At 46.2% G+C, this 26,073-nt stretch overlaps 1 protein-coding gene across 1 annotated transcript in view; it reads right to left on the reverse strand.

Moving 5' to 3' along the window:
• The window catches only part of LOC146813536 (uncharacterized), a 122,868-nt gene that overhangs the window by 46,462 nt on the left and 50,333 nt on the right, over positions 1 to 26,073 (reverse strand). The window contains 2 exon segments of the mRNA XM_085615438.1: positions 18,649 to 18,714; positions 19,195 to 19,353. Coding sequence (XP_085471564.1) covers positions 18,649 to 18,714; positions 19,195 to 19,353 — 225 coding nt within the window.

A 26,073-nucleotide genomic window follows, 5' to 3' on the forward strand; every position in this document is an offset into this window, starting at 1 on the left:
TCTGGTGTCTGTAGCAGTGATATTAGCCCATGTTCCACCTAGTTCTGCAGCATGATCTGTATTACGAATCAACCCCCATAAAGGCTGCGGAACGACATTCCCGAACAACATATCTATGTCAGCTAGGTTCATGACACACGATTCTGCAGTCTGTGATAACTCCTTATAATATCCTGCGGGGTTTTTACGGGGGTCAGGCAAAGTCTGCTTAAGGGCTAAAACTTCTGATCGCTTCCAAGGAACATGTACCCAAACACGTTGGAAATTAGCTGGCATAGCAGCAATACCGTTAGCGGCATCAGCCGCACCCGCGTCCTTCCATACCGGAGGGACTTCTCTCATAGGGTATTGTCTAACCTTCCTATCAGAGGAGTCACGTTCAAACAGTGACTGAGAAGGACCCTCGATCCTAAAAGACAATAATGTCGCAACTGCTTTCTCAACATCGGGACCCACAATCGTACCTTTTCCAAATTCAAACCGTACATGACACAATTCCTGCGGGCTTAAGTCCAAACCATGATCTTCCAATTCCTCACAGAGGAATACACACATTTTCTCGAAAACGTATCTCTGTTTCGGTGCTTCCCATTGATGAAAAACATTTACAACAGACTCTACATCATATCTCGAAGGAAAAACAATCCATTTATATGCCATGCGGTCTAATACTTCTTTCTCTTCAGAACCTGGCAGCTGACTACGCAACTGCGTACGTTGCGAACCAGGGGTCGTACTAGATGACCCAAAGAGAGGCGATATAAAACTAGTGACCGCACTAGCTATTCGTTGTCGTGTAGAAGGAGAAGTTGAGGCAAGAACAGGGGGAAAGACAGAGGGAAGAAAAACAGGTGCAGATACGGGTACAGGGGTCGTATCAGGAAGAGCGCCGAGGGAGGCAGCTGATGTACTAGGTAAAGTCCCAGGAAGCGCAGAAGAGATAGGCAGCGAAACCGGTGACCCTTGAGAGGGCTGCGCCCTAGGGATAGGAGCCAGCTGAGGAGGAGCTGGCGGCTGCGGGAAAGCTTGCGGCAAATTAACTAGAGGCTGTACATTTAAAGGCTGCGGAGGTGCTGTAGCACTCTGTGCATACGGGGGGTGGCGAACTCAGCAAATGTAACATTAGGGGATCTTTCTCCTTTTCTTCTGACGCATCGTGCTGAAGGGGCGGCAAAACTGGGTAGCATTTATCAATCACTAATTTACGTTACCCGTGCAGCTGCTCATTCATTTGCTCTTCTTCATTATCTTTAAACTGCAAGGCTGCTGCATTATCGACATACCTTTCTCTCTTTTATTTTTCTTGGCTAATTTAATATCTTTCTGTTTGGCTTCCTTTCGCCATAGGCGGAAAGAATCAAACATCGCCGGCCGGGCTTTCTTTTTAAATAATTTAACTTCTAAGTTATCTAGGATTTCTGTGTTGAAACTACCATTTTGGGGCCATTTTAAAACACCATCCTTCCTGCAGCCAACATATTATATACCCACACCTCTAAAAACCCAATACATGCATTCTGCCAGCCAACAGCCACACATTCCACCAACCAACAGCTATCAGTTACGCCAGCCAACGGCCAATCATCCTACCCGCCATACATTCCACCAGCCAACCGCCATCAATTCCTCTAACCAACAGCCACATTTTCTTCCAGCCAATAGCCATACAGTCAGCAGCCAAGAGTCACACATTCCAGCAGCCAAGAGCCACACATTCCACTTGGGATTTGGGTGTGAGTTGGGTGCACTGGGTAGGGAGGTCAAGGGGGGTGATGGGGGTTAAAAAATCGGCATTGCATGATACCTATCTTTGCTGCTACGGGGTGATTTCCCTGTTACACTATGTTTTTGCCTATGGCTTTAATTTGAAGCTAAATTCTTGCATTTTACTATTTCTATGTGGCCTTTACTCTGTGAAGACCTTGTTTGGAAAAAGGGGGATGGTTTCTGAGAAGGGGTGAAGGGGTGGAGGACTGTGTGAATTGATAAATTCATTTATACAAATGAGCAAACTAGTAGTCTGTACTCTTAATATATGCGGGTTGAATAATCCTAATAAGCGGAGAGCATTGGCTAAGGTAATTCAGGCACAATCCTGGGATCTTCTTTGCTTGCAAGAGACACATATCTCATGGTCAAATAGGGGCTGGCTTAAAACGCTGGGCATGGATTTGATTGCATGCTCACGTCAGTCAATTAATTCAAGGGGCGTGGCTATTCTATGTAAGAGAGGGGTAGCAATATCCCGGAAATCTAAAGAGGATAAGTGGGGACGGTGGGCAATTTCAGAAGTAATGCTTAATAATAAGATCTTTACAATATGTACTGTATATGGTCCCAATTTGGATGAATCAGAATTTTTCGATAAACTTAATCTGGAATTGTCTGTTTACCCTCAACCACTTATAATTTGTGGGGATCTGAATTTACATCTTGATGGGGATTTTGATGTCATTGGCAGGCAGGCATACTCTGGCAGGAAACCCCGAGTTTACAAAAGTGTGCGCAGACTGATTTTGGATCATGGTCTCTGTGAGGTCTGGTGTAGGCTTAATCCAGGACAGCCAGGCCACACGTTCTTCTCAGCTCCTCACAAAAAGCTGGTCCGACTAGATTATTTTCTTGTTTCTTACTCCATGTTGGACAAGGTGTCCATTTATACTCTGCCAAGGTTTATCTCCGACCATAACCCTTTAATTTTGGAGATTAAGCTTGATATTATAACCCTTCGTAATTCTGTGTGGACTTTTGATAGAAAATTGCTGTTAGATTCGGAGTATTGTAAACGCATTAGGGATTGGATGTCTTGCTTCTTTCAGATAAATAGGAATTCCGCTGCAGGAGGGGTGGTTTGGGATGCGTTTAAGGCGGGACTCAGAGGTGAGACCTTGAGCTTCGCCGCTCAAAAGCGTAAAAAGATTAAGGAAATTATGGAAACGCATATTTTGGATCTGAGTAATGTGGAACGTGAGTTGGACCAGAAAGTGAAAGAAGGAGTCGATCTGAATCTTGTATTGAACAAACTAGCTATTAAAAAATCTAAAGTCTATCAGCAATTTGCCGATGAGGCTGCCGCTACATTTTTGCTCTATAAAAGGGAATGTTATGAATATGGGGAGCAGACTGGTAGGGTCCTTGCTAACCGACTTCGTCAAAAGGAGGCAGGAAATAAAATTACTAAAATTGAAGATATGCAGGGGTTAATTCAGGAATCCCCCCAAGGGGATCGTAAAGCTTTTCAGGCATATTATGAGGGCTTATACTTTGACGAGCAAACAGAGAAGGCAGACAACTATTTAGCTGGGATTCTTTCTTCATCACTTACAGAAGCACAGAAAGATGCTTTGTCAGAACCAATTATATGGGAAGAAGTAGAGTCGGCTCTCCTTTCGCTTCCGCGTGGCAAAGCGATGGGCCCGACAAAATCCCACTTGAGTTTTATATTGAGTTTAGGACGGAGCTGAGAGAAGAGTTGTTGGATACCTTTATCCAGGCCTCTGTAGGCAGCCCTCTGGATTCATGGTCTAAAACGATGATTGTGGTGTTTAAGAAGAAGGGGAAGGATGAGCTTCAGTTGGGGTCATATCGACCTATTTCTCTGATAAACTCGGATAGTAAGATCTATTCCAAATTACTGGCTGGGAGAATTGCCAGAGTAATTAGTTCAATAGTTTCAGTGTGCCAGCACGGCTTTATAGCCGGTCAGGGCACTACTGACCATGTAAGGCGCGTTATATCCTTATTAGATTGGGCGCAGACGACAGAATCCCAGATGGGGGTGGCCTTGTTGGATGCTGAGAAGGCATTCGACAGGGTCTCCTGGGATTTTTTATGGTCAGTTATTGCATGGAAGGGATTCCCTCCTGATTTTCTGAGGGCTATACAGGCTTTATATTGGAATCCAGCTGCTAGAGTCCGGGTTTCAGGGGAGGAGTCTGAGGAGTTTAGAGTGTTCAGGGGCACCAGACAGGCACCAGACAGTGTTGCCCCTGCTCACCCTTTCTCTTTGCCTTGTACATAGAGCCGTCAAACCTCACCAGCATGAGGTCAAAGTCCTAGCCTACGCAGACGATTTAGCAGTTCTTACAAGCGATGTGGTCAGCGCTCTAAATAGAATTGAGATTGTGACAACGGAATTTGCAGCGTTTTCTGGTTACAAACTGAACCTAGCTAAAACACAGATACTACACTCGGCCAAGGGATGTCCAGCCGATGTCAAAACCGTTAAAGAAGCAGTATACCTGGGTATTAAACTCTCCTCGAAAGTAGAAAACATTCCTGCCCTAAATGTCGATCCTATTGTTACAGCCTCCAATAAAACTTTGGGAAAATTTGATCACTTGCACCTGTCACTCTATGGAAGAAGTAATGTTATTAAAATGCTTATCTTCCCAAAACTTTTATATTTGTTCCGCGCTATCCCGCTATGGTTTCCCAACTCTATATTTGTGAGATTAGAAAGGATGTGCTCCCGGTTTATTTGGAGTTATAAAAGGGCGCGAAGGGCCCTGAGATGGCTCTATTTACCAAGTAGTCGAGGGGGGTGGTCTGTCCCTAATTTCCGTTTTTATTATTATATAACACTGCTACAGCATATGGGGGTTCTGATCTCTGGAGAAAGGGCTTCCTGGGATACGGCCATCTTTCCTTCCATTTATGACTTAATTTTGGGCTTAGAAGCCCCATATCTATTTGTGAGGGTTATTGAACCTAGTTATTACAAGAAAACGCGGTTTAAAATTTTATGGGCCACGTTTTTTGTATGGAAAAAGGCACGTTCTTTGTTTGAAATAGCGGATTTTAATCGCTATACTCCGATTGGTTTACTAGGGACCTTTCCTGTAGTTTTTCAGGACTCTGTTGCACGTAGGTGGCGCACAGCCGGCATTCGGGTTATTGGGGATCTTTTGGAAAACAACCAAATTACGACGTATGTGTCTCTGAGGGAGAAATTTGATCTTGATAAAGGAGACTTTTTAAAATATTTACAGCTGCGGAGCTTTTTAGATAAAGCTATTATAAAGGGCACCTGTTCGTTTGAGGATATTCCCATTTTTGAAGTAATAATCCGTAGGGATAAGCTGGCATTAATGTATCTAAAAGTCAGCCGGGGGCAGCAGGATGATCTTGTAGTACAGGAACAAAAATGGAAAAATAGGCTTGGGGTTTTGAATTTAGATTTACAGGAAGCGCTTGAAATGGCCAACTCCATTTTGCTGACTGGGAGCTTTAGGAGTCAGTATTTCATGGTGATTTTTGATTTATATTACACTCCTGCTAAGATAGCTAAATGGAAAACTGGAAGGGGGGATAGGTGCCCCCGTTGCGGTGTATACGCAGCTGACGCCGCACATATGTTTTTTGAATGTCCGTCTTTAGCACCGTTTTTGAGCGATCTACTTTTTTAAAATCTTCTTTGGCAATACTGGTGGACTTTAATGCGGGATTGATATTGTTTGGTATCGAATTTGATATAATAGCTAATAAGCGGCCAGCATCGCAAAAGGATTTCTTATTTCTTTGCATGGCGGTGCTGCGTCTTTGCATTACTTCGCAGTGGTTGAGCAAGGATCCACCTTTATTTTCCGAGTGGAGGGCGAGGATCCTTGCTCTGTATCATATGGAAATGGCTCTATATAAATTGAAAGGCTATAGAAGAAAGCTGTTTGGTGAGCAACTTTGGGCACCATTGACGGGATGGCAATGATTGGTGGCTGTATTTAAATAGATATGAATTTGTAAGAATTTGCTTAAGTTTTGTCTTATGTATTGTGAAAGGCTTTGTTTTACATGCAATAATACTGTAATCTGCTTTTGCCAAATACAAATTTAATAAAAAAAAAAAAAAAATGAAACTGGGCTACAGCTGCAGGGCAATATTTCCTAAGCTGTCCAAAGAGCACTTCCACAAAGGCTAAGGTTAGATCTTTGTGGATCTGGTCCAGCCGTTGCTTTTCCGTCTGATTCTGCGACCGCCTACTAGGCAGTCCGCCCGCTCCATTTAAATGCTGGTGGGTCCATGGACAATAGTTCATTGGAGTGGACGGCGCCATAGGCAAAAGCAAATGACAGAGGGAGTCCAGCCAGTTTTACTGCCTGCCCAATCACAATGTGCCTTCCACCCGACGTGATCGTGGCAGGGAAAACTCCACAACTGAGTTGGTGGTTTCAAAGAAATATTGGGAAGAAATTAACCTTTTTCCACTTTCTTTTCTGTCATGGACCTAGTCGTCCAAGTCCTGCAAATACTGCTGCTACTTGACCACGAAGCAAATTAACCCTGTCATCACCTTAATCAAATTTAGGCTTCTTTTTTCACTTGTTACCTTTTGAATTATCCGTCAACATTAGCTCTGGACTCGTGCATTTTTAAATCACTCTTACAAGCAATATTTTTTTTAATGTGTAATGCTAGGTGCCTCATGTGTTACTTTATGAATTTTAAGGAAAGACACCATTTGATGCAAGCTGCCTTCATGACAATGGACATTCACACAAACATGTACATCAATATACATCAATCAGAAAGTGTCCATACAGGTGGGTTTAAATATAAACATATGCATTACATATTATCAGAATACATTTAATTTAATATAATATAGAAATTGCACTAGACAAGGCAAAATGTTTGTTTTACAAGAAATGTAAAATCAATGTTAGCGCTAAACTTAAAACATCGTATGTATTTTTAATTTCACATTTCCCCTTGTCTAGGGCATTTTCTGTATATAAATACATTTTAATTCACTCTTAGTTTATTTTAAGGTGTAATGCATATGTTTATTTTTTATCACTCATCAAGTTAAAATAAACACACCTATATTAACACTCCAAAAAATTTAGAAACAACCTCTTTGGGTGTAAGTGTCCTTTATCATGATGAATGCTGGCACCAAAATGTCAATGTCCATTAAAAAAATATCACGAATGTTTGCACGGCACAAATGTGTTATTTAAATAAGCTTTTCCTTGACTGTCATCAATGGAATTAACAATATGTCACATTTTCATCATTAACATTGTTAATAATCAATGACTTGTAAAGGAATAATAATGCCTGTACAAACTTTGTAAAAATAAAATATATTTATTAATAAATAGGATAGTTCTCGCAAATATGTTACTAAATTTTTTAGATAAAGGGAGGACATTTACTAAATACAGCAATAGCATGTGGGATTGTTGGCCAGAATTTTCCTCCTAAACAGACTGCCAATGGGTAACTAGTTTCCAGGGAGGTGTTAGGGAAAGGTAAGCTGTCATTTCCTCTTGAGGAGTAAAGGTAGGAGGGGTGGGAGAGGACTGGGTTTTGGCGGTAGAGGGAACTGGTGTGGGTGTTATGCATGTCATTGAATGTTTTGCATGTGCATGTGGGTCCGGTGTATGTTGTGTATGTTTGAGTGTGTTTTGCAAGTTTTTGGTGTTCTGGTGAGTGTGTGCGTTTCTGTTTGGTGTTTTTTGCATGCATGTGTACTTTTGTGGAGGGTGTTTTGGATGAATGTACTGCTGAGGTGGTTGGTGTGGGTGTGGAGCATGTATCTGTATGTTTGCAGGTGCAAGTGGGTCTGGTTGTGGGTGTGCTGGTGGTTGTCGGTATAGTGTCAATAGTGTGTAGATGTTGTTTGGGTGTTTCTTTGTGTGTTTGTGTTTATGTGTGTGTAATCGTGCTGCTTGTGTCTGTTGGAGTGGGTGCCTGCCAAGATGTGAGTGTGCTTGGGATAGGGATGGGACTTGGGATTTGGGATGAGGAAGAAACCTTTGTTGGGGCACAAGGTTGGGCTGGTTGGAAGTCTACGGTCAGTGAGGAGGCCATTTTAGCAAGCGATCTCTACATGCCAGACTATGACTGGCGCCTGAGGGCGGTGTGAGGGGACGAGAATGCGGAGAGGGATCTTGACGAATGTGGGCACATGATGGAGGGTTGGCAGCCAGCGATAGACCAGAATGAAAGGGAGGAGTGCTCAATACAGACGCCGAACCACAGGAAACCCAGAGTGGGGATAACCCTCACACTTGAGTGTAAAAAAGAAAATGGAAAAACAATAGCCTACCGGAGAGCAGAGGTGGGTGTTCCCCCCGACCTTCTTGTAACACAAATATTGTATTCTCAACTGCCATGCCTGTGATGATTTAAATATATTGTACCTACGAAATGGGTTCCATCACCAATCGCTGCAAAGGTTCTGTTTCTTTCTTTTTCATTATTCTTTTCCATTTTTCTTGTTAATAATTCCGATGAGTATTGTTGCATGCATTGATCCGGTGGGAAAAAGGTTTTTAAACACAGCGATAGCCATAATATGCCCAGCGATGAAACTATTGAGTGGAACATTTGTACGGTTTAATAGACTCGCAAGCTATAATCTGTTAACAATAGCCTGCCGATGACACACTCCACCATGTATATGGCAATCATGTAATGTGATCTCTGTGCAATGTCACAAATAAAAAGAAGTTAAAAAAAACAGTGAATGGCATTGTGAGGGGGAGGTCCGGAGCGAGGACGGAGACTCGCAATGTTTCACCTATGGCGGCCCGGGTTTCAACGTAGTAAGGAAAGAGGTAACTGAGATGACTCCCTCCTCCTCACAGGAAGAAGGAGGTCCCTGGGAGTCACACAACAAATGGCGATTCAGGAAGAAGCTGGAAGAGGAGGGTCAATCAACACGAAGAGGGGGGATTCGGAGAAGGACGAAAACCCGGAAAACATGGAGCCAAGAGCCAGACTGGAGGAGAGGAGCCCTGAAGAGAACCCGCCGAAGCACCAGGAGAGCCTAATAAACCCTGCGGAAGAGGAGACTGGCGAGGAAGCGGAGAACTGGTGAGAGGACTGGTGGATGCTCCTTCTCCCCTCCCCCACCCCCGGAGGTTGCTTTGAAGCCGCCGCAACTCAGGAGGGCAGGAGGGAGGAGAGTAAGGGGTGAAGAAGGGCCCGGAGGGGGGTTATTGCCCTGCAAGTGTGCCAAGGCCAATTCTATTACAGGACCGGAGGCTTCGGATTATGCTTTCTCTTTCTATTTATTGCCACTCACAGCAGCCAATGAAAACGTTTTATTTATGTAAATAAACTACATTTCCCATGATGCATATTTGCACATCACATCCTGAAAGACCCTATAAGCACCACCAGAACTAGAAATCTTCCTCTTTCTTTGCTGCTCACACAGGAAGTTAAGTGCCCCACAGACTTTTCCTATGTTTATGACTGTTATTTAATGTTTGCGCTAATATTGTTATACATTCATGTATATTGGCGATTGTGAATGCATCGCGCTGCTGCATTTAGTTGTACTGGGTGAAACGCGCGTATCGCGCAGATTTGGTTCAGGCTTCATTTAACTGTGCCGCGTTATTTAGTTATTGGCATTCCTTTGACTACGCGCGATCGCGCTAAAGATCCGTATCCCGCTACGGCGGGCGCGTGCAGCGCGCCTCTATTTCCAGCAACAAAATGCTGTGAAAGTCTCCCGCGCTGCAGTGGTGACTCGCGCTTTGCGGGTGGCCCGTTCGGGCTTCTACCTCATGCCTCAGTATGTCAGCATGTACCGCGCTGCCGTCGGCAGTTAATTACCGATATTATAAACGCTACAGGCTTCCCCTCATCGCCGGTGCGTTTCTGAGATCCTCTTTACCGATCGCCGTGCGTAGCCCAATTGGGCTCCGTTTTGGTAGGATTGGGCTATGCACGACGTATTCGACCCTGCAATCACTCCAGAGCTCATTCTGCTCTGAGTTTCTTCGGACAAGAAACCCTGTCTACGCCTGAGGTGGCTGAAATAGTGATCAGGCCTTAGAGTGTGCACAAACACTTTGATAAATATTTGTACTCTTGGCTCTCCCTACGCCCTGTGGGCTGCAAGAATATTTATACAGCTTTTGCTGAGGAGCTAGGTACTTTGGTGTGTGTGCTGTGGGTTGGCTCCCCCCTTACTCCTCTTCTGCCCATTACATTTATATTTCTGCTCTGCCATGGAGGACTGGATCAGCTATGAGGATGATAACCTGTATGAGGAGGAAGTTACTACTCTTTCCCTGCAGGATAATATTGTGGAGGCGCTGGACGCTACTGTCCAGGAGTCCGTGAATAAGGCAGTGAAGAAGGCAGTCTCTGGGACTGTGTAGCAAGCTGGCAGCTGCGTTGAAGACGATAACTAAACAGCTAGAGCGGTTTGCCAAACGTCACGGATTTAATACCCCTGTTGAACCAGCTAAGGACACCACAGTCGGTGGACAACAGTCCAAGTCTTGGCCCCATGCTGACGCTCTCTCGTCTTTACCTCCTTCTGGTGAGACCAAACGTCCTGACATGGATACAGACACAGGCACTGATGGACTGACACCCCTGATGAGGCTCCCCCAAAAAAGAAGGCTAGGAAAACTAAGCACGTGGAGCTAGACCTATCCCAAACTATGTCTACTCCGTTCACCTTCAACCCTGCAGACATAGCCCACCCTAGGTCTTCGAAGTCGCAGCGTACTTGCATGAAAACCTCCGGCGAAGTTTTGACAAGGAGGTGCGCAATAGATTACGTTCTAAGTGCCCCAGGCCTGATATTCCGGACAAGGTTGCGGAGACCCCGGACATAGAAGCAAGCCTACTTACCTTCCTCAAGAAGTTCACTAAGGACCCAAAGAAAGGTATTGATCGGGCCTGGCGAGGCTGTCAGGACAAACTCCTGGATGTGGCAGGCCCTCTCACTAAGATTCTAGAAATGGCCCTGGAGGCGCAAGGCTCGGGCACTGCGGTGGACCCAGATGTACTGGCAGGGTGGACCCTGCGGGCCATATGCCTACTTAGCAACGCAAATTGTGCCCTATCTACAGACCGACGCAAATCGCTCCTCATGCGAATGGACTCCAACCTCACTGAGTTGGCGGCAGCGGAACCGGGGCCCCTGGCTGAGGGCAATCTCTTCGGAGAGCGCTTTGTCGAGGATGTCTCCAAGTACGTGGGCACGTTCACCGCACTGGATAAGGCCCAGTCTGGCATCAAATGAGTCTTTCAGGCTGGCCTTTTTCGACGGGCCGGGCGAGGCAGAGGAAGCTCGCCAGGCCCAAGGTCCTCAATGAGGAGACTGCGGAAGGGGCTGCGGAGAGTGGGATTCCACTCTCGGAGGAACCTTCTACCCCACCAGACAACGCTTCAACCAGAGGCGTTTCCTCAGAGCTGGCTCCGTGGAGGCTTCCAAGCCCCAGACTCTGCAGGTAAGTCCCCCGACAGTTTTCTAATACCCTTGGGGGGCTCGCACTCAGTTTTTCTATCACAATTGTTTTCGAAGCTCTCAGGATGCATGGATTTTGCAGACAATTCAAGGGTTCCACTTAGATTTCTATCAGACTCCCTCTCAGGACAAAAGACCCACACAGCTTTCTTTTTCCCAACTAGAATGTGATTTTATCGATCCTGAACTAGAAGAATTGCTGCGGAAACACGCAATAGCCCTCACGGTTTTTGCAGCAATATTTTCTTAGTACAGAAGAAGGGCGGAGGTCACAGGTAAGTTTTGAATTTGAAGGAGTTCAATCAGTTTATGACCTACTAGCACTTCAAGATGGAGGGCCGGTACTGGACAGGGCACCCCCCCGGGAGGGGACGAAACCGCGCATGACTGACCAACTCAAAAGGGTGATGGCCAACATAGGGGTGGTGGATGTTTGGCGCCAAAAGAACCCCACACAGAGGGTGTTCACCTGCTTTTCTCCCACGCACAACACATATAGTCGGTTGGATCGGGTTTTGGTGGCGGATGAGCGGCGGGGTATGTCAGTGAAGGTCACACACCTGGCCCGCTTCTTATCGGATCACTCGCCGGTGGCGTGCGTGGTCCAGTGGGGACCCCCGGTGGTCCGTCTTCGGACTTGGAGGCTGCCGGCGGACCTCCTCCGGGACCAGGTGGGGAGGGAGCACGTGGCGGCAGCCATAGGGGACTATGTGCCCTTAATTGGGGAGCGGGAGACCTGCCAGTAGCCACGAAGTGGGAAGCCCTAAAGGCAGTGGTGCGGGGCGCATGTATGGGGCTCACCTATGGGGTCCGGAAACAGCTTCTCCGGGACCTACAAAAGGAGGAGGACCTCCTCCAGCAGATCCAGAGGGTGGGAGACCCCGATGCGGCGCAACAGCAGGAGGAAGGGGAGGCTCGGGCACGGGTGCAGGACACCTTAGACAGGTTGGATAAGTTCACTCTGGGCCAATATAGGCAGCGCCTCCATAGGGAGGGGCATAAGTCGGGACGGTTGCTAGCATGGATCCTGCGGAGAGAACAGGCTCCCGAGGGTATCGTGGCTCTGCGGGACTCCACCGGACGTGTGGTAGGCTCGGAGCAGGAGCTGCTGGGGGTACTCCAGGCTCACTTGAGGCGGGTGTACGAGGCGGCCCCAGATATCTCGGAGGCCCAATATCTGCCATATTTACAAGGGTTGACGATGCCGACTCTGGCGGACTCGGATCGGGAGGGTTTGGAGGAGGGCTTGTCCTTGGTGGAGGTCCGGGGAGCGCTGGCCCGCTTGCCGCGTGCTAAATCGCCCGGCAGTGATGGTTTTCCATCAGAGTTTTATCAAGAGTTCGCGGAGGAGCTGGCGCCACTCCTGCTGCAGGTGTTCCAGGCGACGTTGGAGAGGGGTGAACTCCCATGGACCATGGCCCAGGGCGAAATCTGTATGATTCTCAAACCGGGGGGTGATAAGTATGACCCGTTGTCCTACCGCCCGATCACCATGTTGAATACGGACGTGAAAATCCTAACGAAATTGTTGGCCACCAGGCTGGCTCCCCATATGGCACATTTAATGCACCAGGACCAATGTGGGTTTATCCCGGGGAGGAATACGGCGATGAATCTCCGACGCCTGAACCACATACAGCATGAAGTGAGGAGTCGGGAAGATCGGACGGTGTTGGTCTCTATCGATCTAGCTAAGGCATTTGATACCGTGGATTGGGCGTACCTTCAGAGGGTAGGCCTAGGGCCCAACTTCCGTCGGTGGAAACAGATTTTATATAGCGCCCCGAGGGCAAGGGTGCGCCTGGGAGCTGCGCGATCGGAGGAGTGGCGGCTGGGACGGGGCACGAGACAGGGATGCCCCCTCTCGCCGCTACTTTTTGCGCTGGCGATTGAGCCGTTCGCTGTCACGATTAGGGCGAAAATGGAGCAATGGGGAATCCAGATGGGGGATACGCGGAATGTGATATCGCTATATGCGGATGATGCCTTGTTTTACCTGAGGGCACCGACGGAGGCACTTCCGGTCCTGCTGCATCACCTGGACCGTTTTGGGGAGGCGTCGGGCCTGAGACTAAACCGGAGTAAATCTCTTATATTCCCGCTTTCGGTCTTTGATGCAACGCCCTGCGTGGACCTGCCGGAGCTTGGTTGCGCTGGGAGCGTGCGAGCTTCCGGTATTTGGGTATTAAGGTGGCCGCCACGGAGGGATTGGCGCTCGCACGGAACATGGATCGGGTACTCACCTCACTGCGGCAGTCTCTGACAGTTTGGAACGCCCTGCCGCTGTCTCTAATGGGACGCCTGTCCGTAGCCAAGATGGTAATGCTGCCACGGACCTTGTACGTCCTGCAGAACACGCTATGCCCTCTCCCTCCTAGGGATTTCCGGACCCTTAATTCACTACTGACCTCCTTGCTCTGGGCGGGGGGACGCAGTAGGGTGGCCCTCAGGACGGTCGTGCGCACCTATGAAGAGGGGGGATTGGAGGCCCCACGTTTCGATTTATATTATTATGCAGCGCAGCTCCTCCCGGCAGCCAGATGGTTTGCAGACACGGATGTGTGGGAGACGCGATTGCTGGCAGGCAGGGCCACGGCGACGGACCTTCAATTGGCCTTGATGCGGTGGTCGGGGGCGGACGCTGCGCTGCTCTACGTGGTGACACATACGGCACGGGTATGGCAGCGGTTTGTCGAGCGGGTCTTGGGTGCGGCACCCTTCCATAGGGATTTACCGATTTGGATCCTGGCCCCCATGGTGGAACTAGAGCGCCAGGTGTCATACCGGGACTGGAGAGAGGGGGGTTGTGAAGTCTTGGCAGACCTGTACCCCTCGGAGACCTTCCTGTCATTCGAGCAGGCGGAGGAATTTTATGGTCTACGGGGGGGGACAATACCTGCATTATCAAGGGCTGCGAGCGGTGGTGCGTTCGGTCTGGCCGCAGTGCCCGGAGATGCCCCCGATGACGCAGACTCTTAATGTAATCCTGACGTGCGGCCGGGGCCGTAGATTAATTGCATTGTTATACGCGGCGATGAAACGCGATTCGGCTCCCCGGAGCCTCCGGCGTGGGCGGCCTGGGAAGCGGATTTGGGAGAGCCTTTAGAGCAAGGACAACGAACGCGAATCGGAGCCTTGACGAGGAAAGTATCCTGTAACGCGCGGTTTAAGCTCACCCATTTTAATTTCATGCATCGCACTTACCTTACCCCGAAGGCGCTGAGTAGGTTTGGAACGGGCAGGGGGGATGGCTGCCCTTGGTGCGGCGCACCAGGGGCGGGATTTTTACACCTGGCCTGGGACTGCCCGCTGGTGGAGAAGTTCTGGGTAGGAGTGGTGGGCCGCGTTGCGGCCGCCACTGGCCTCCGACTCCAACGGACACCCCTACACTGCCTGTTAGCCCTGGTTCCCAAACCGAGGAAACGGAGACTAGCCTATAAATTGCTGCAGTTAATGTTGGTTTTGGCGAGGCGTAGGGTCGCAATTACCTGGATGGGTCGGAAGGCCCCGGAGCTCGATACGTGGCTCAGGGATGTGAGGGAATGGTCGCTGGCAGAAGAAACACATATGCAGTGCTCTAGGAGGGACGAAAAGTTGCAGGGGGACCTTCTGGAGTGGCGAGTTCTGTGTATGGAGGGGTTGGCGGAGGAGGGGCAATCGCTACAGAGTGAGTCGGAGGGAACGAGTGGGGAGCTGTATTCCCCGCTATCTTCGGAGGGGGAGGGGGGAGGTGATGAAGGCGAGGCTGATCCTGTGCGGCACTGAGCGGGGCTGACCTGGATACTCTCACGCTATGGCCGGTGGCCTGCCTCACTCCAAGGTACTACATATGTAAATGTCTGCTGATGGGACCTGTATGTACTGCTTATTTCTGATGTCGGGGGGAGGGGGGTGAAATTTGATTGTTTGTATTAAAACGAAAAATAAAGTTAAAAAAAAAAAAAGATGGAGGGCCTCCTTCTTTTGGCGGATCTTCTCAAAGAAGGAGACTGGATGGTCCGACTGGAGCTGAAGGACGCCTATCTGTCAATACCGATCTTTCCTCCTCACCGTCGTTTCCTCCAATTCCTATGGCGGAACCGGTGGTTCGAATACTTATGGTCTTTCCTTTCGGGCTCTCCTCAGCACCATGGTGCTTCACCAAGGTGATGAAACCGGTGATAGCTCACCTACGAGAGCAGGGTATTCACATGATAATTTATCTAGACAACATACTCATCATGGCGCAATCTCCAACACTAGCTGTTCAGCATTTACAACTGACCATAGCTACTTTGCAAAACCTAGGGTTCGTGATCAATGAAGCCAAATCAGCTCTTGCTCCTTCGCAAACTATGGACTTTCTAGGGTTCGTCATAGATTCTCGGTCGCCACAATTGAGTCTCTGCCGCTCCAAACAGAAAATCATCAGGAAGGAGGTCACTGCGCTGTTATCCAAACAGGCAGTCTCACTCAGAGTGATTGCCAGGATCGTGGGTCTTCTGCCCTCATCCATACAAGCAATCTTCCCGGGCCCTCTTCATTATCGAGCCCTTCAGAGGCTAAAGATACGACATCTTTAGAAAGGCCTTTCTTACACGGACGTTGTTCCCCTCTCTCAGGAAGCAAGGGAAGAGATACAGTGGTGGTTAAGCCACGTGGAGGCGTGGAACGGCAGGCCCATTTTCGGCTCTCAGCCAGAGGTGGTTATAGAATCCGACGCCAGCCGCTGGGGCTGGGGTGCGCGTTGCGGAGATATCTCCACAGGCGGGCGATGGTCCCTACGCGAACACGATCTTCACATCAACTGTCTGGAACTCTTAGCAGGATCGTTCGCGATCGGGACTCTATCACCCAGATGTCTCTCATGTTGCATCCCACTTCGGATGGACAACATCTCGGCGGTAAGGTACATCAACAAACTGGGAGGCACGAGGTCCTCTCTGCTTGTTGAAATAGCAAAGGACTTCTGGCACTACTGCCTAAATCATCAGATATCGGTGATTGCCGAATACATCCAGGGGCAGTCGAACATAGTAGTGAACTGGAATTCCCGGCACCTCAGGGATTACAGCGATTGGCAACTCCAACCCCAGATAGTCCAATGGTTGCAAGCGATCTGGGGCATTTGCGAAATCGACCTATTTGCGTCCAGACTGAATTGACAGATGGAGAAGTTCTTCAGCTGGAGACCGGATCAGTTAGCACTGGTGAAGGATGCGTTTTCGCAGGACTGGTCCAAAGGCCTGAATTATACCTTTCCCCTGTTCATATTGATTCCCAGGGTGACCACCCAGGTGTCTCGCCACCTGGCAGAAGTGATTTTGGTAACCCCATGTGGAAGTCGCAGCCTTGGTTCCCAATATTATTGGAGATGAGCTGCGACTCCCGCTGGATGATTCCATCATTCTCGACGACGCTCCAGGGCCTTCATGGAGAAATGCACCCGATGATGTTAGAGGTTCAGTTGTCTCTGATGGCCTGGAGACTTTCAGGCAAAGATGGCAAATGCCAGGACTTTCGGACACAGCTGCGTCTTTCATCAACCAAGCCTGGGCCCCTTCTACCAGAAAACAATATTCTTCAGCCTGGAAAGGCTGGGTTTGTTGGTGCGTGGAAGAACATGTGGATCCCATGGGGGCAGAGTTATCCCATGTTGTAAATTTTCCGTCTGAAAAAGCATCAGAGGGTCTGGCGTACCGTTCAGTTAACAACTTTCGCTCGGCCATTTCAGCAGGCCATTCCCAGGTAGACGGCAAGCCAGTAGGTATGCATCCAGTAACTTGCAAATTATTAAAAGGTGTTAGGGTAGCAAATCCTCCTAAACCAAAGTATTCCTCGCTGTGGGATGTTTCTCTAGTTCTTTCCTTATTTGACAACTGGCCACATAATGATATGTTGACACGTAAAGAACTATTGTGTAAGTTAGCTATTCTTTTATGCCTATCTGCTTGTCGGCGGTCCTCCGATGTGAAAGCGCTGGATCTCACAGGTAGAGTATTTACTCCGAAAGGAGTTTCCTTTAACATTACAGCCAGAACTAAAACTTTGTCAAGAAGTGTTGAGTATCATGCTTTTTCTGGTAATGCAAAGTTCTGTGTAGTTCAATGTCTAAAGGCTTATGAAGAATGTACTAGACCTATACGACCTGATGGTGTAGTCCAATTGTTAATTGCATTGCAGAAACCTTATAAGCCAGTGTCCACGGCTACTATAGCCAGATGGTTAAAATCTGTCATGCAAGAAGCAGGTATTGATACCCAAGTGTATGGAGTGCATTCTGTGTGTGGAGCTATGGCCTCAAAACATTTATGTTGGGTTCTACAGTTCAAAATATCATGCGTTCTACTGACTGGTCTTCTGAATCGACTTTTAAACAGTTTTACTATAAACCGGTGGGTGATATAGCCTCAGTTGTATTTGATAAGCGTTAAACTAGTATAATCCGAAGTCCACGGTCCTGTAATAGAATAAAAAATTAGCTAGCATTCGCGCCAAGAATTTTCAATTCCATTAAGGACACGGAGGCGAGAATTATCCCACCCAGTTGTATTACAGAAAATGTAATGTTTACCCACCCGTATGTATTTATATTCTGTTTAAGCAGAAGTTATGGGTTTTTCCTGTGTTTTATTACTTCCAGACTCTGAGAAGAAGATGGAATAAGAGTACTTCTGGTTAAGAAGATATCACTTTCCAGTTGGTTCGGTTCTTCCACGTTGGAGGATGTTATTTGGACTTACGTTATTGTTATTGGACTTTTACTGTTTGAACAAAGAAAGAGGAGGATTTCTGGTTACGGTCTTTCAGGATGTGATGTGCAAATATGCAGCATTGGAAATGTAGTTTATTTACATAAATAAAACGTTTTCATTGGCTGCTGTGAGTGGCAATAAATAGAAAGAGAAAGCATAATCCTCGATTGAATTGAAAATTCTTGGCACGAATGCTAGCTAATTTTTTACTCTGATGCCACCCGGTGTATGGTAACACAGTCCTGCATGATTGTGTGGATTATCTGTGCATTTCTTTTTACGTGTTTACGCTTTGCTCTTGAGGGAGTACTGCTTTAAGAGGAATCAACCTGCACCTTTGTTTCTGCACGTGCACTTTATTTTGATGTATTCACGCTCTGCTCTGTGGAGAAACAGCCCGCATTATCTTTTTCAGACACTTCCTTTCAATGTGTTTATATTGTGAAATGTGAGGAAATAGACCCCCTTTAGGATACATTTCCTGATTGACCCAGTTTCTTCTTTACTTTGCATTCCCTTCGGGACACGTTTTTTTTTAGCAAGGGGACTGCATGGAACCCTGAAAGGGGAATGTAAAGTCTCAAGACTATTTTCTGGACTGGCACAGGTTATTTCTTTTCCCCTCCCTCTACCTTCACCCCGGGTGTGGTGACGGTGATACAGACTTACAGTAGGGACATTCCACTTACCGCTGCTTTCTACTCGTTTGAGGGACTCCGGGGGTACATCATCCTGACCTCTTTGAGTGGAGATTCCTAGAAAGAAGAAAAGAGAAGAGTGACGGGGAGAACATTACAAGGAGAGTCCTTATCCTTCACGTTTCATGGACTTTATTACATTCCACAACTGTTCAATAACATTTCGTCAAAATTGAGCCACATAATAAGCCTCATAGATTCTGTTTCCGCCCATCCCTCCCACAGGCATCCAGAAATGCAACCATTTGTTGCATTCGGCAACTAAAGCCCTAGTTGCCATTCACAATCACAGTCTGGGCTACAGAGATGCTGCGTAAGAGGTCAATAGCCTCTTCACCAAGCGCAGCTGGAGTGACAGGGACAGGGAGTGAGGAGCCTGTGGCGAAGGAGACCCCAGCCCTTTTTAGGGGGTCGGGTTTGGGGAACTGAGAGGGCAAGAGGGATGGTGGAGATAGGACTCTGGGTGGCAGACAAGGATGCAGTTGGTACAGCTCCTGTAGGCCTCGCCACCACTAGGGACTGGTCGCTTGTGGAGACCTCTGAAGATGTTAACGAGCTGGTGGCCTCCATTGCAGTTTCCTCGCCCTCCGCGCCACTGTGTTGATTGGTGTCCATGTTCTAAGCCCCACGAGACATAGTGGATAGCTGCTTCCCTGCCTTCGTGGTCAATGTGTCCTTCTGCTGCTTCTGAAGATGCTGAAAAGACATATACAATAGTTTTATTGTATTTGTGTAAATAGAACTGATCATGAAGTTTTTTCTCAAAACATTTTCCAAATTTCCAAATTTCATTTCCTTCAAGCCTTTCAAACTTTGGTTCATTTTCATCATTATGTCCTGCATGTTGGGAGCATCTTCAGAAACCACAGTTTTATTATTTCCCATTATTGCTCATATATCATTTATGATCTTTTCTCTTAACCATTGTCAGTTCTCTCCAGGAACTGTTTATCACCTCCGAGTGTTTCTGATTTGTTGTTTTTAATAGTGAACTTATGTCACTAAAAATAATATAAAGCAAAAATAGATTTGTACAGTGTGTGTACAAGGCAAAGTAAGCTGAATCATTTTCATTCATAAAAAATTAAATATGAATCAATGTGTTTTAACAATTACTGCAATGTTGTACTAATATTTGTGTAAACTGAAAGTCTGTTCCCTGTGTTTGGACATTTCACAATGGTAGCACTTACTTCAAGTAACTCAAGTATTTTTCAAATGTTAAAATATATGTAATCAGTACTGAAGTTGCTTAAGGGGGGAGGGGGGGCTAATGGCCTGAGCTGTAGACCTTGGAGCCGGTGGGCATGAGGTTCGAGTCTCGGCGTCAGTGTCAACATCCTGTGATTCCTCATGGGTGATTTGCAGTGCTTTACAAATCCTCAAGCAATCAATTAATCAAGATACTAGTATAGCGCAACTACTCATCCGTAAGGGTTTCAATGCGCTGTGGTGTGGGGGACTATGGTTCAGTGGAAGAGCCAGGTCTTGACGTCATTCCTCAAATGAGGCAGTGATGGTAATTGCCTGAGGTGTAGAGGCAGGGTGTTTCAGGTCTTTGCAGCGAGGTAGGAGAAGGATCTTCCTCCAGCTGAAGTTTTGCCGATCTGTGGGATGGTGGCCAGGGCAGGTTGGGCAGAGTAGAGATGTCTGGTGGGTGTGTAGAAGGAGAGGCGGTGGTTGAGGTATGCAGGTCAGGTGTCATGGAGGGCTTTGTAGGCATGTGTGAGGAGCTTGAAGGTGATTCTTTTGTTGACTGGGAAACAGTGGAGGTCTCTCAGGGGACCGGTGAGGTGGCTGCAGCGAGGGATGTTAAGGATGAGTCTGGCGGAGGCGTTCTGGATCTTCTGCAGTTTCTTCAGGAGTCTTTGGCTTTATTATTTACTTATTAATATGTCACACCGTTGTATTTACTTATGCTGTTGAAGAATTAAGAAATCATTTTTAGGGTATTTACAAATGACTTCTACAGCATTAGTAAATACATATGGATTGTTATAATTCTAAACCACTTGAGTACATATCAAAAATATTTTTTTCATTTGACTCCAAAATATATTGCGTTATTTCTAGTTCGTTTTACCACTGTGAATTATTTTTTTTAATATCTGGGGTTCACTTTAACCAAAAATTGGTACGGCATCACAGTAAATATTTCATACACTGATTCATATAAAAATTATTCAATAAAAAAAAATGCAAATCACGATATGCAACAGAATAAACATTGATGCATTTCAGCTTCCTAATGAGTCATGAGTTCTGCCTGATTTTGAGTTTTCCGTATAGGATACTCCAACATATATGAGACGGAACATTCCTCTACAAAAGTTCTCTTAAATATCCTATTTTTGTTCATCCTTGATTTATCACCGGGACATAACAAAGGACATTTAAAAAATGTTTTTCGGTATGTGTTACTCTGTCACTAATGTGTACACAATCCTGTCCTTATTTTTCAATAAAAATGTATGCCTATCAAATTCTTTTTTCAAAAACAGACTGGCTTACATGCACATGTGAAGGAGTAAGACATCATGCAATTCTGTCACTTTTATCATAAATTAAATTCAAAACATGTGTGATATTATTTAAATCCACACCTGTCCATACCACATCACTCAGGCACACACAGACGCACAACACAGGTGCACCACTCTCCTACGAACAACTGTCTAAACCGCATCACTCAGACGAACACATGCAGACACAGAACACAGGTGCCCTGCTCTCCTATTCAAACATGTAGCCGTTTAATCATCTGATGTTTCTAGTCATTTTCGCTCACATGCTCACTATTGTTTGGTTATAATATCAACTTATAAATGTGACGTTTGGAACATCCACTGTATCATAAGTTCATTTAATGCTGTCACCTGTAATGGGGCTAACATAGCATCCTTCACAATTGTGATGGAGCATCACACCTGACATAATTATAACTTGTTGTTGTTTGGTACAACTGTCCCTCATAACATCCAAGACACCCTTGTATATTTGTTGTTTAGGCAGGCATGTGTCTGCTCAAAACAGTTCTTTGGTAGTGATCAGAAATATAGTGTTATAATTTCCACAAAGTAATATACAAAACACATCATCAATCACCTTGTACAAAACTTACATCTTCAAGAACTCTTCTTGTGCGTTTGTCATGTGTCAACCTTTACGTTGATGCCATAATCTGTTGCTACAGCAAAAAATTGTTATTTAACATGAATAACTACAAAAAAGAACGTACCCCTTGATGCGCCTTTGGGCTCTCAACCTCCCATGAAGCTGAGGAGAGGCCACGGCAAGTATGTGAGCCATTAGGGGGGTCAGGATGTGGCGCACACACTTCCCATAATGGGAGGACTGGCCGAGCTGGACTTCAGATGACTTTTTGGTTTAGCCTCGTAGGTCTTCCCACCTATTCTTGCAATGAATGCTGTGCCACTTGTAGACAAGGGTCCGCACCTTCTTTGCAATGGCCTTCCAGATGGGCTTCTTTTGATAGACGATTACCTGTATGAATACAAAATAAAGTAAGAAAAAAAATGTTTTGTGACTTTGTTTGTTTGTATTGATGTAACACAATTTTGAGAAATCCATCACAAGCATTTGTAAAAAGTCACAACTGCATTTACATATTTTCTTTTTTAAATGGTAGAAACCTGTTGAGTACCTTTATCCCTTGTCATGTCCGTATTTTACTAATCCAGGCCAGTGACATCATCAAGATCAGAGGTCTCAAACATTTTCTGTAGTGAGAGCTACTTCTGATCAGTAAAAATCATTGTGAACTACTGAAGGCTGAACAACTTACGCATTGTTACCAGGCAACCCCACACAATGCTTCACTGACTTTAAGCCTAATGTCCATGGATGTATGATACTATGGTTTAAACAACATACCATGACTAAGGGCACTATGAAAGGTCTGCCATGTGTGTCAGTGAGAACGCGGTCCTTGGGGATGTATGGATATGTGTGCCTATAAATGGGACATATTTGTACAGATAGCCTGTGTCGTATATACTTGCAGCAAGGGACATATCTTTCGCCATATGTGGCACCGTTACATGAATAACACAAACATACAATTTAATTTTTTTAAATGGGAAATACATAAAGTGCAGAAAAATATTCTGCCAAAAGGTTCATACTATGGAACACTTTTCTGCACGTCAAATTTTACTCATTTAAAAAAATGTCTGTATTTTTCCGTTCTACTTATGGCACCGTGTCTGCTGGCCACTGGGAGCAGGGGCCTGCTGTTTGTAAATGTGACACTTTGAAATGGGAGAACATTGAAGTGAAGAGTTAACTTACTCTTTAAGGTAACTTCCATTTTCATTTTCTTCCTTTTAAAAGCATTCAGAAACATCATTTTGGTCACAGCTTCAATATTGAGTTGACAAGAACTTTTATCTGAGAGTTAAACACCTCAGTCCTTCAGTTCTTCATTCCTGCGCCCCAGCCCGGGGCAGGAATCTGACTGAACGCTGCTCATCATCAGGCGCTGCTATCTGCAGGCTGATGATAACAATGGAAAATGAACACAGCCTTCTCTTAAATTTAAAAAGAAAATGTGATCTTGTGCTATTAAAAATGAACTCAAGGTTGTGAGCTACCCTGACGGTGTCGCTGAGCGACTGGGAGCTCGCAATTGACTGGCTGGAGACACCTGATCTAGGCTGACTGATATAGGGGATAATACAAATAGAAAATATTTTTATTTGGTATATAAATATATATATAAATGTATGTGTGGTCATTTTTAATAAAAATATTTTGTGTTTTCTAAATTTCCTTAATGTTAAGTTTGTAGAATTTGGATGGAATTATCAAATATATATATGTCCCTTGTTGTCCACTTCAAATTGTCTTCTCCAATGGGAGCGCAGCCAATGGTTCAAATGTGATCGCCGAATGGTTGTGTTTATAGCAGCAAGAACTGACAAAGGCAGCTTTGCCGAAACACGTTTCCTTGCAGGAATAAACTATTGATGCATTGACCCAGCGAGTGCCAATCCTTCTCTTGGGAAGAGTTGTTACATGTATGGATGCGTGAGCGCCCCGTCCTCACAAATGGAGCACCCACTTCTTAAGAGTTCGGCAGCCTTTGGGGAGCAATTGAAATGAATATGAATATATATATTACCTACTGGCGGTAGTTACAACCTAGTTTCCATAGCAAAAGCATTTTTTGATTTGCTAATAACGTTGGAGTTGTTTGACGAATCTTTGCGAAATTCGCCAAAACAAAAGTCTATTCAGGTCAGCTCCTATCCTGAAAGTTTGGGGGTGATTCGTCAAGCGGGGACTGAGAAAAAAAGGGGGGTCCCAAAACGCGTTTTCCCCATGTAAATTTCAAAAGGAAATTTTGCAACGAGCTACAGCCCGAACTGCTGAACGGAATTACCCCAAATTTGGCAGAAAGGTAGAGCTTGGTTCAGAAAGCGACCTTTTTTTTTTTAAATGGTGTAAATCCAATCAGTAGTTTTTGAGAAATTCAAAGAATAGGAGTCAAAAAAACAATTTCCCATAGGAAAGTTTCTGCAAGGCTAGAGCCGAAACTACTGAACGGAATTACCCCAAATTTGGCAAAAAGGTAGTGCTTGGATCAAAAAGTGACCTTTTTTTTAAATGGTGTAAATCCGTTCAGTAGTTGCTGAGAAATTAGAAAAATAAAAGTTTCGATATCTGGGCGGAGCCTAAGTCCCGTGCACAAGCTTCACTGTGATTGGCTGTCAACACTCCAAACCAGGAAGTGTTGGCAGCCATCTTCTGATTCGGTAGAAGCGAGTCACCAGAAAACAGAGAAACAAAGATATAAAACAAGAGAAGGGGGCATGGTAGAAACACCCTGACCCCCTAGGCCTGCTCAGAGGATCCCAGAAGGACCCTCAGGGCCAAAGAAAGTATTGAAAATATATATATATACATATATATATATCGGTGCAATTCGCGATGGGGTCGCGGGTTACCGCGTTTTATTTTAATGAGACCCCGGGGTGGGCTAGGTCCCGGGGGCATTTCTTAAAAAATAATAGCGGGGGCTCGGTGGGGCTGCGGGGGCCCGCTGGGGTCCCCGCAGCCCCGGGGCTTCACTCATGTAGGGAGGGGGGATTGCGCGGACACCCTCCTGGAGCCCTCCATGTGCTTATAACTTTGGCGTCGTTTGACGAATCTTTACTACATTTTCCAGAAAGTTACTCTTTTTTGATCAGCTCATGTCCTGAAAGTTTAGGGGTCTGAAAAAGTGTTTTCGCAATGCATTTTCCATAGGAAACATTAGACAAGGCTACAGGTCAAACTGCTGAACGGAATTACGCCAAATTTGGCAGGGAGAAAGGTCTTGGTCCAGAAAGCGTGCTTTTGTTGAAATGGTGTAAATCCATTCAGTAGTTTTTGAGATATTAAAGGAAAAAATATATATATATCTGGACGGTGCATAGTTCCCGAGCACGAGCTTGTCTCTGATTGGCTTCTAACACTTCAAACCAGGCAGTGTTAGCAGCCATCTTGTGCCTCGCATTGAGTGAGTCAATTTATTATACCGGAGCTCTGTCTGTGCGAGATACCACTTTCACGATGCGTCTCCCTACATCAGTAGGTAACGCATCCTTTTCCACCATCAACAGCATACCCCCAACAACATTCTTGGGCCCGCAAGTCTCGCTCTGCGAACCACTTGTCGGCTCACAGCTCTTCGGGTGCAAGTTCTCGAACCCGCAGTTGTATCTGTGAAGCCAAGACTGGAAATATACCGCAGGTCTCTTTCTGCAAGATAAGCTCTTCACGCTCCCTCTCCACACATCACTGTTCTTCAGCTATCCCTTTGCAAGTCGACGGCCTGCACCTTTCCCTATACCAGTCGGCCCGCAGCTGTTCCTCTGAGAGCCGGCCCGCAGCTCTCCCTCTGCGAAACGATGGGCCGCAGCTCTCCCTCCACGAGCCAACCAGTCGGCTCGCAGCTCTTCATCTACGAGCCAGCCCGCCGGCTCGCAAGTCTCTGACAACAGATGCAGTGGAGCCAGTGATCATGCTTGTCGGACACCCAACACTGCTCCAACACCCCCCGCCAGCTGCCCCTTGTCCGCCATTCTCCCTCACCACCAGCCCTCACAAATTGGGTAATGTTCTAAAATGTATAATATGAAGATGCTTGTGAGGTTGGACAAATAAGAATCTTAGTCATGTATGGATTTACATATAAAAAAAATGTATTAAAACAAAACCACAACAAATAAAACTATGTACAGCCATGTTGTGTCATCGCTGGACCATTTGTGAATCACAGCCTGCAAGACAAAAAGGAAGATAAGATGCTGCGTTCTGCGTCCAGCAAAGGAGAAAGAGAGAAAGAGTGAGGGAGAGAGGAAGAAAAAGAAAGAGAGAGAGTGAGAGAGAGAAAGAATGAGATACAAGGAA

The sequence above is a fragment of the Triturus cristatus genome, chromosome 7 (genome assembly GCF_964204655.1).
Source record: "Triturus cristatus chromosome 7, aTriCri1.1, whole genome shotgun sequence".
Taxonomy (NCBI): domain Eukaryota; kingdom Metazoa; phylum Chordata; class Amphibia; order Caudata; family Salamandridae; genus Triturus; species Triturus cristatus.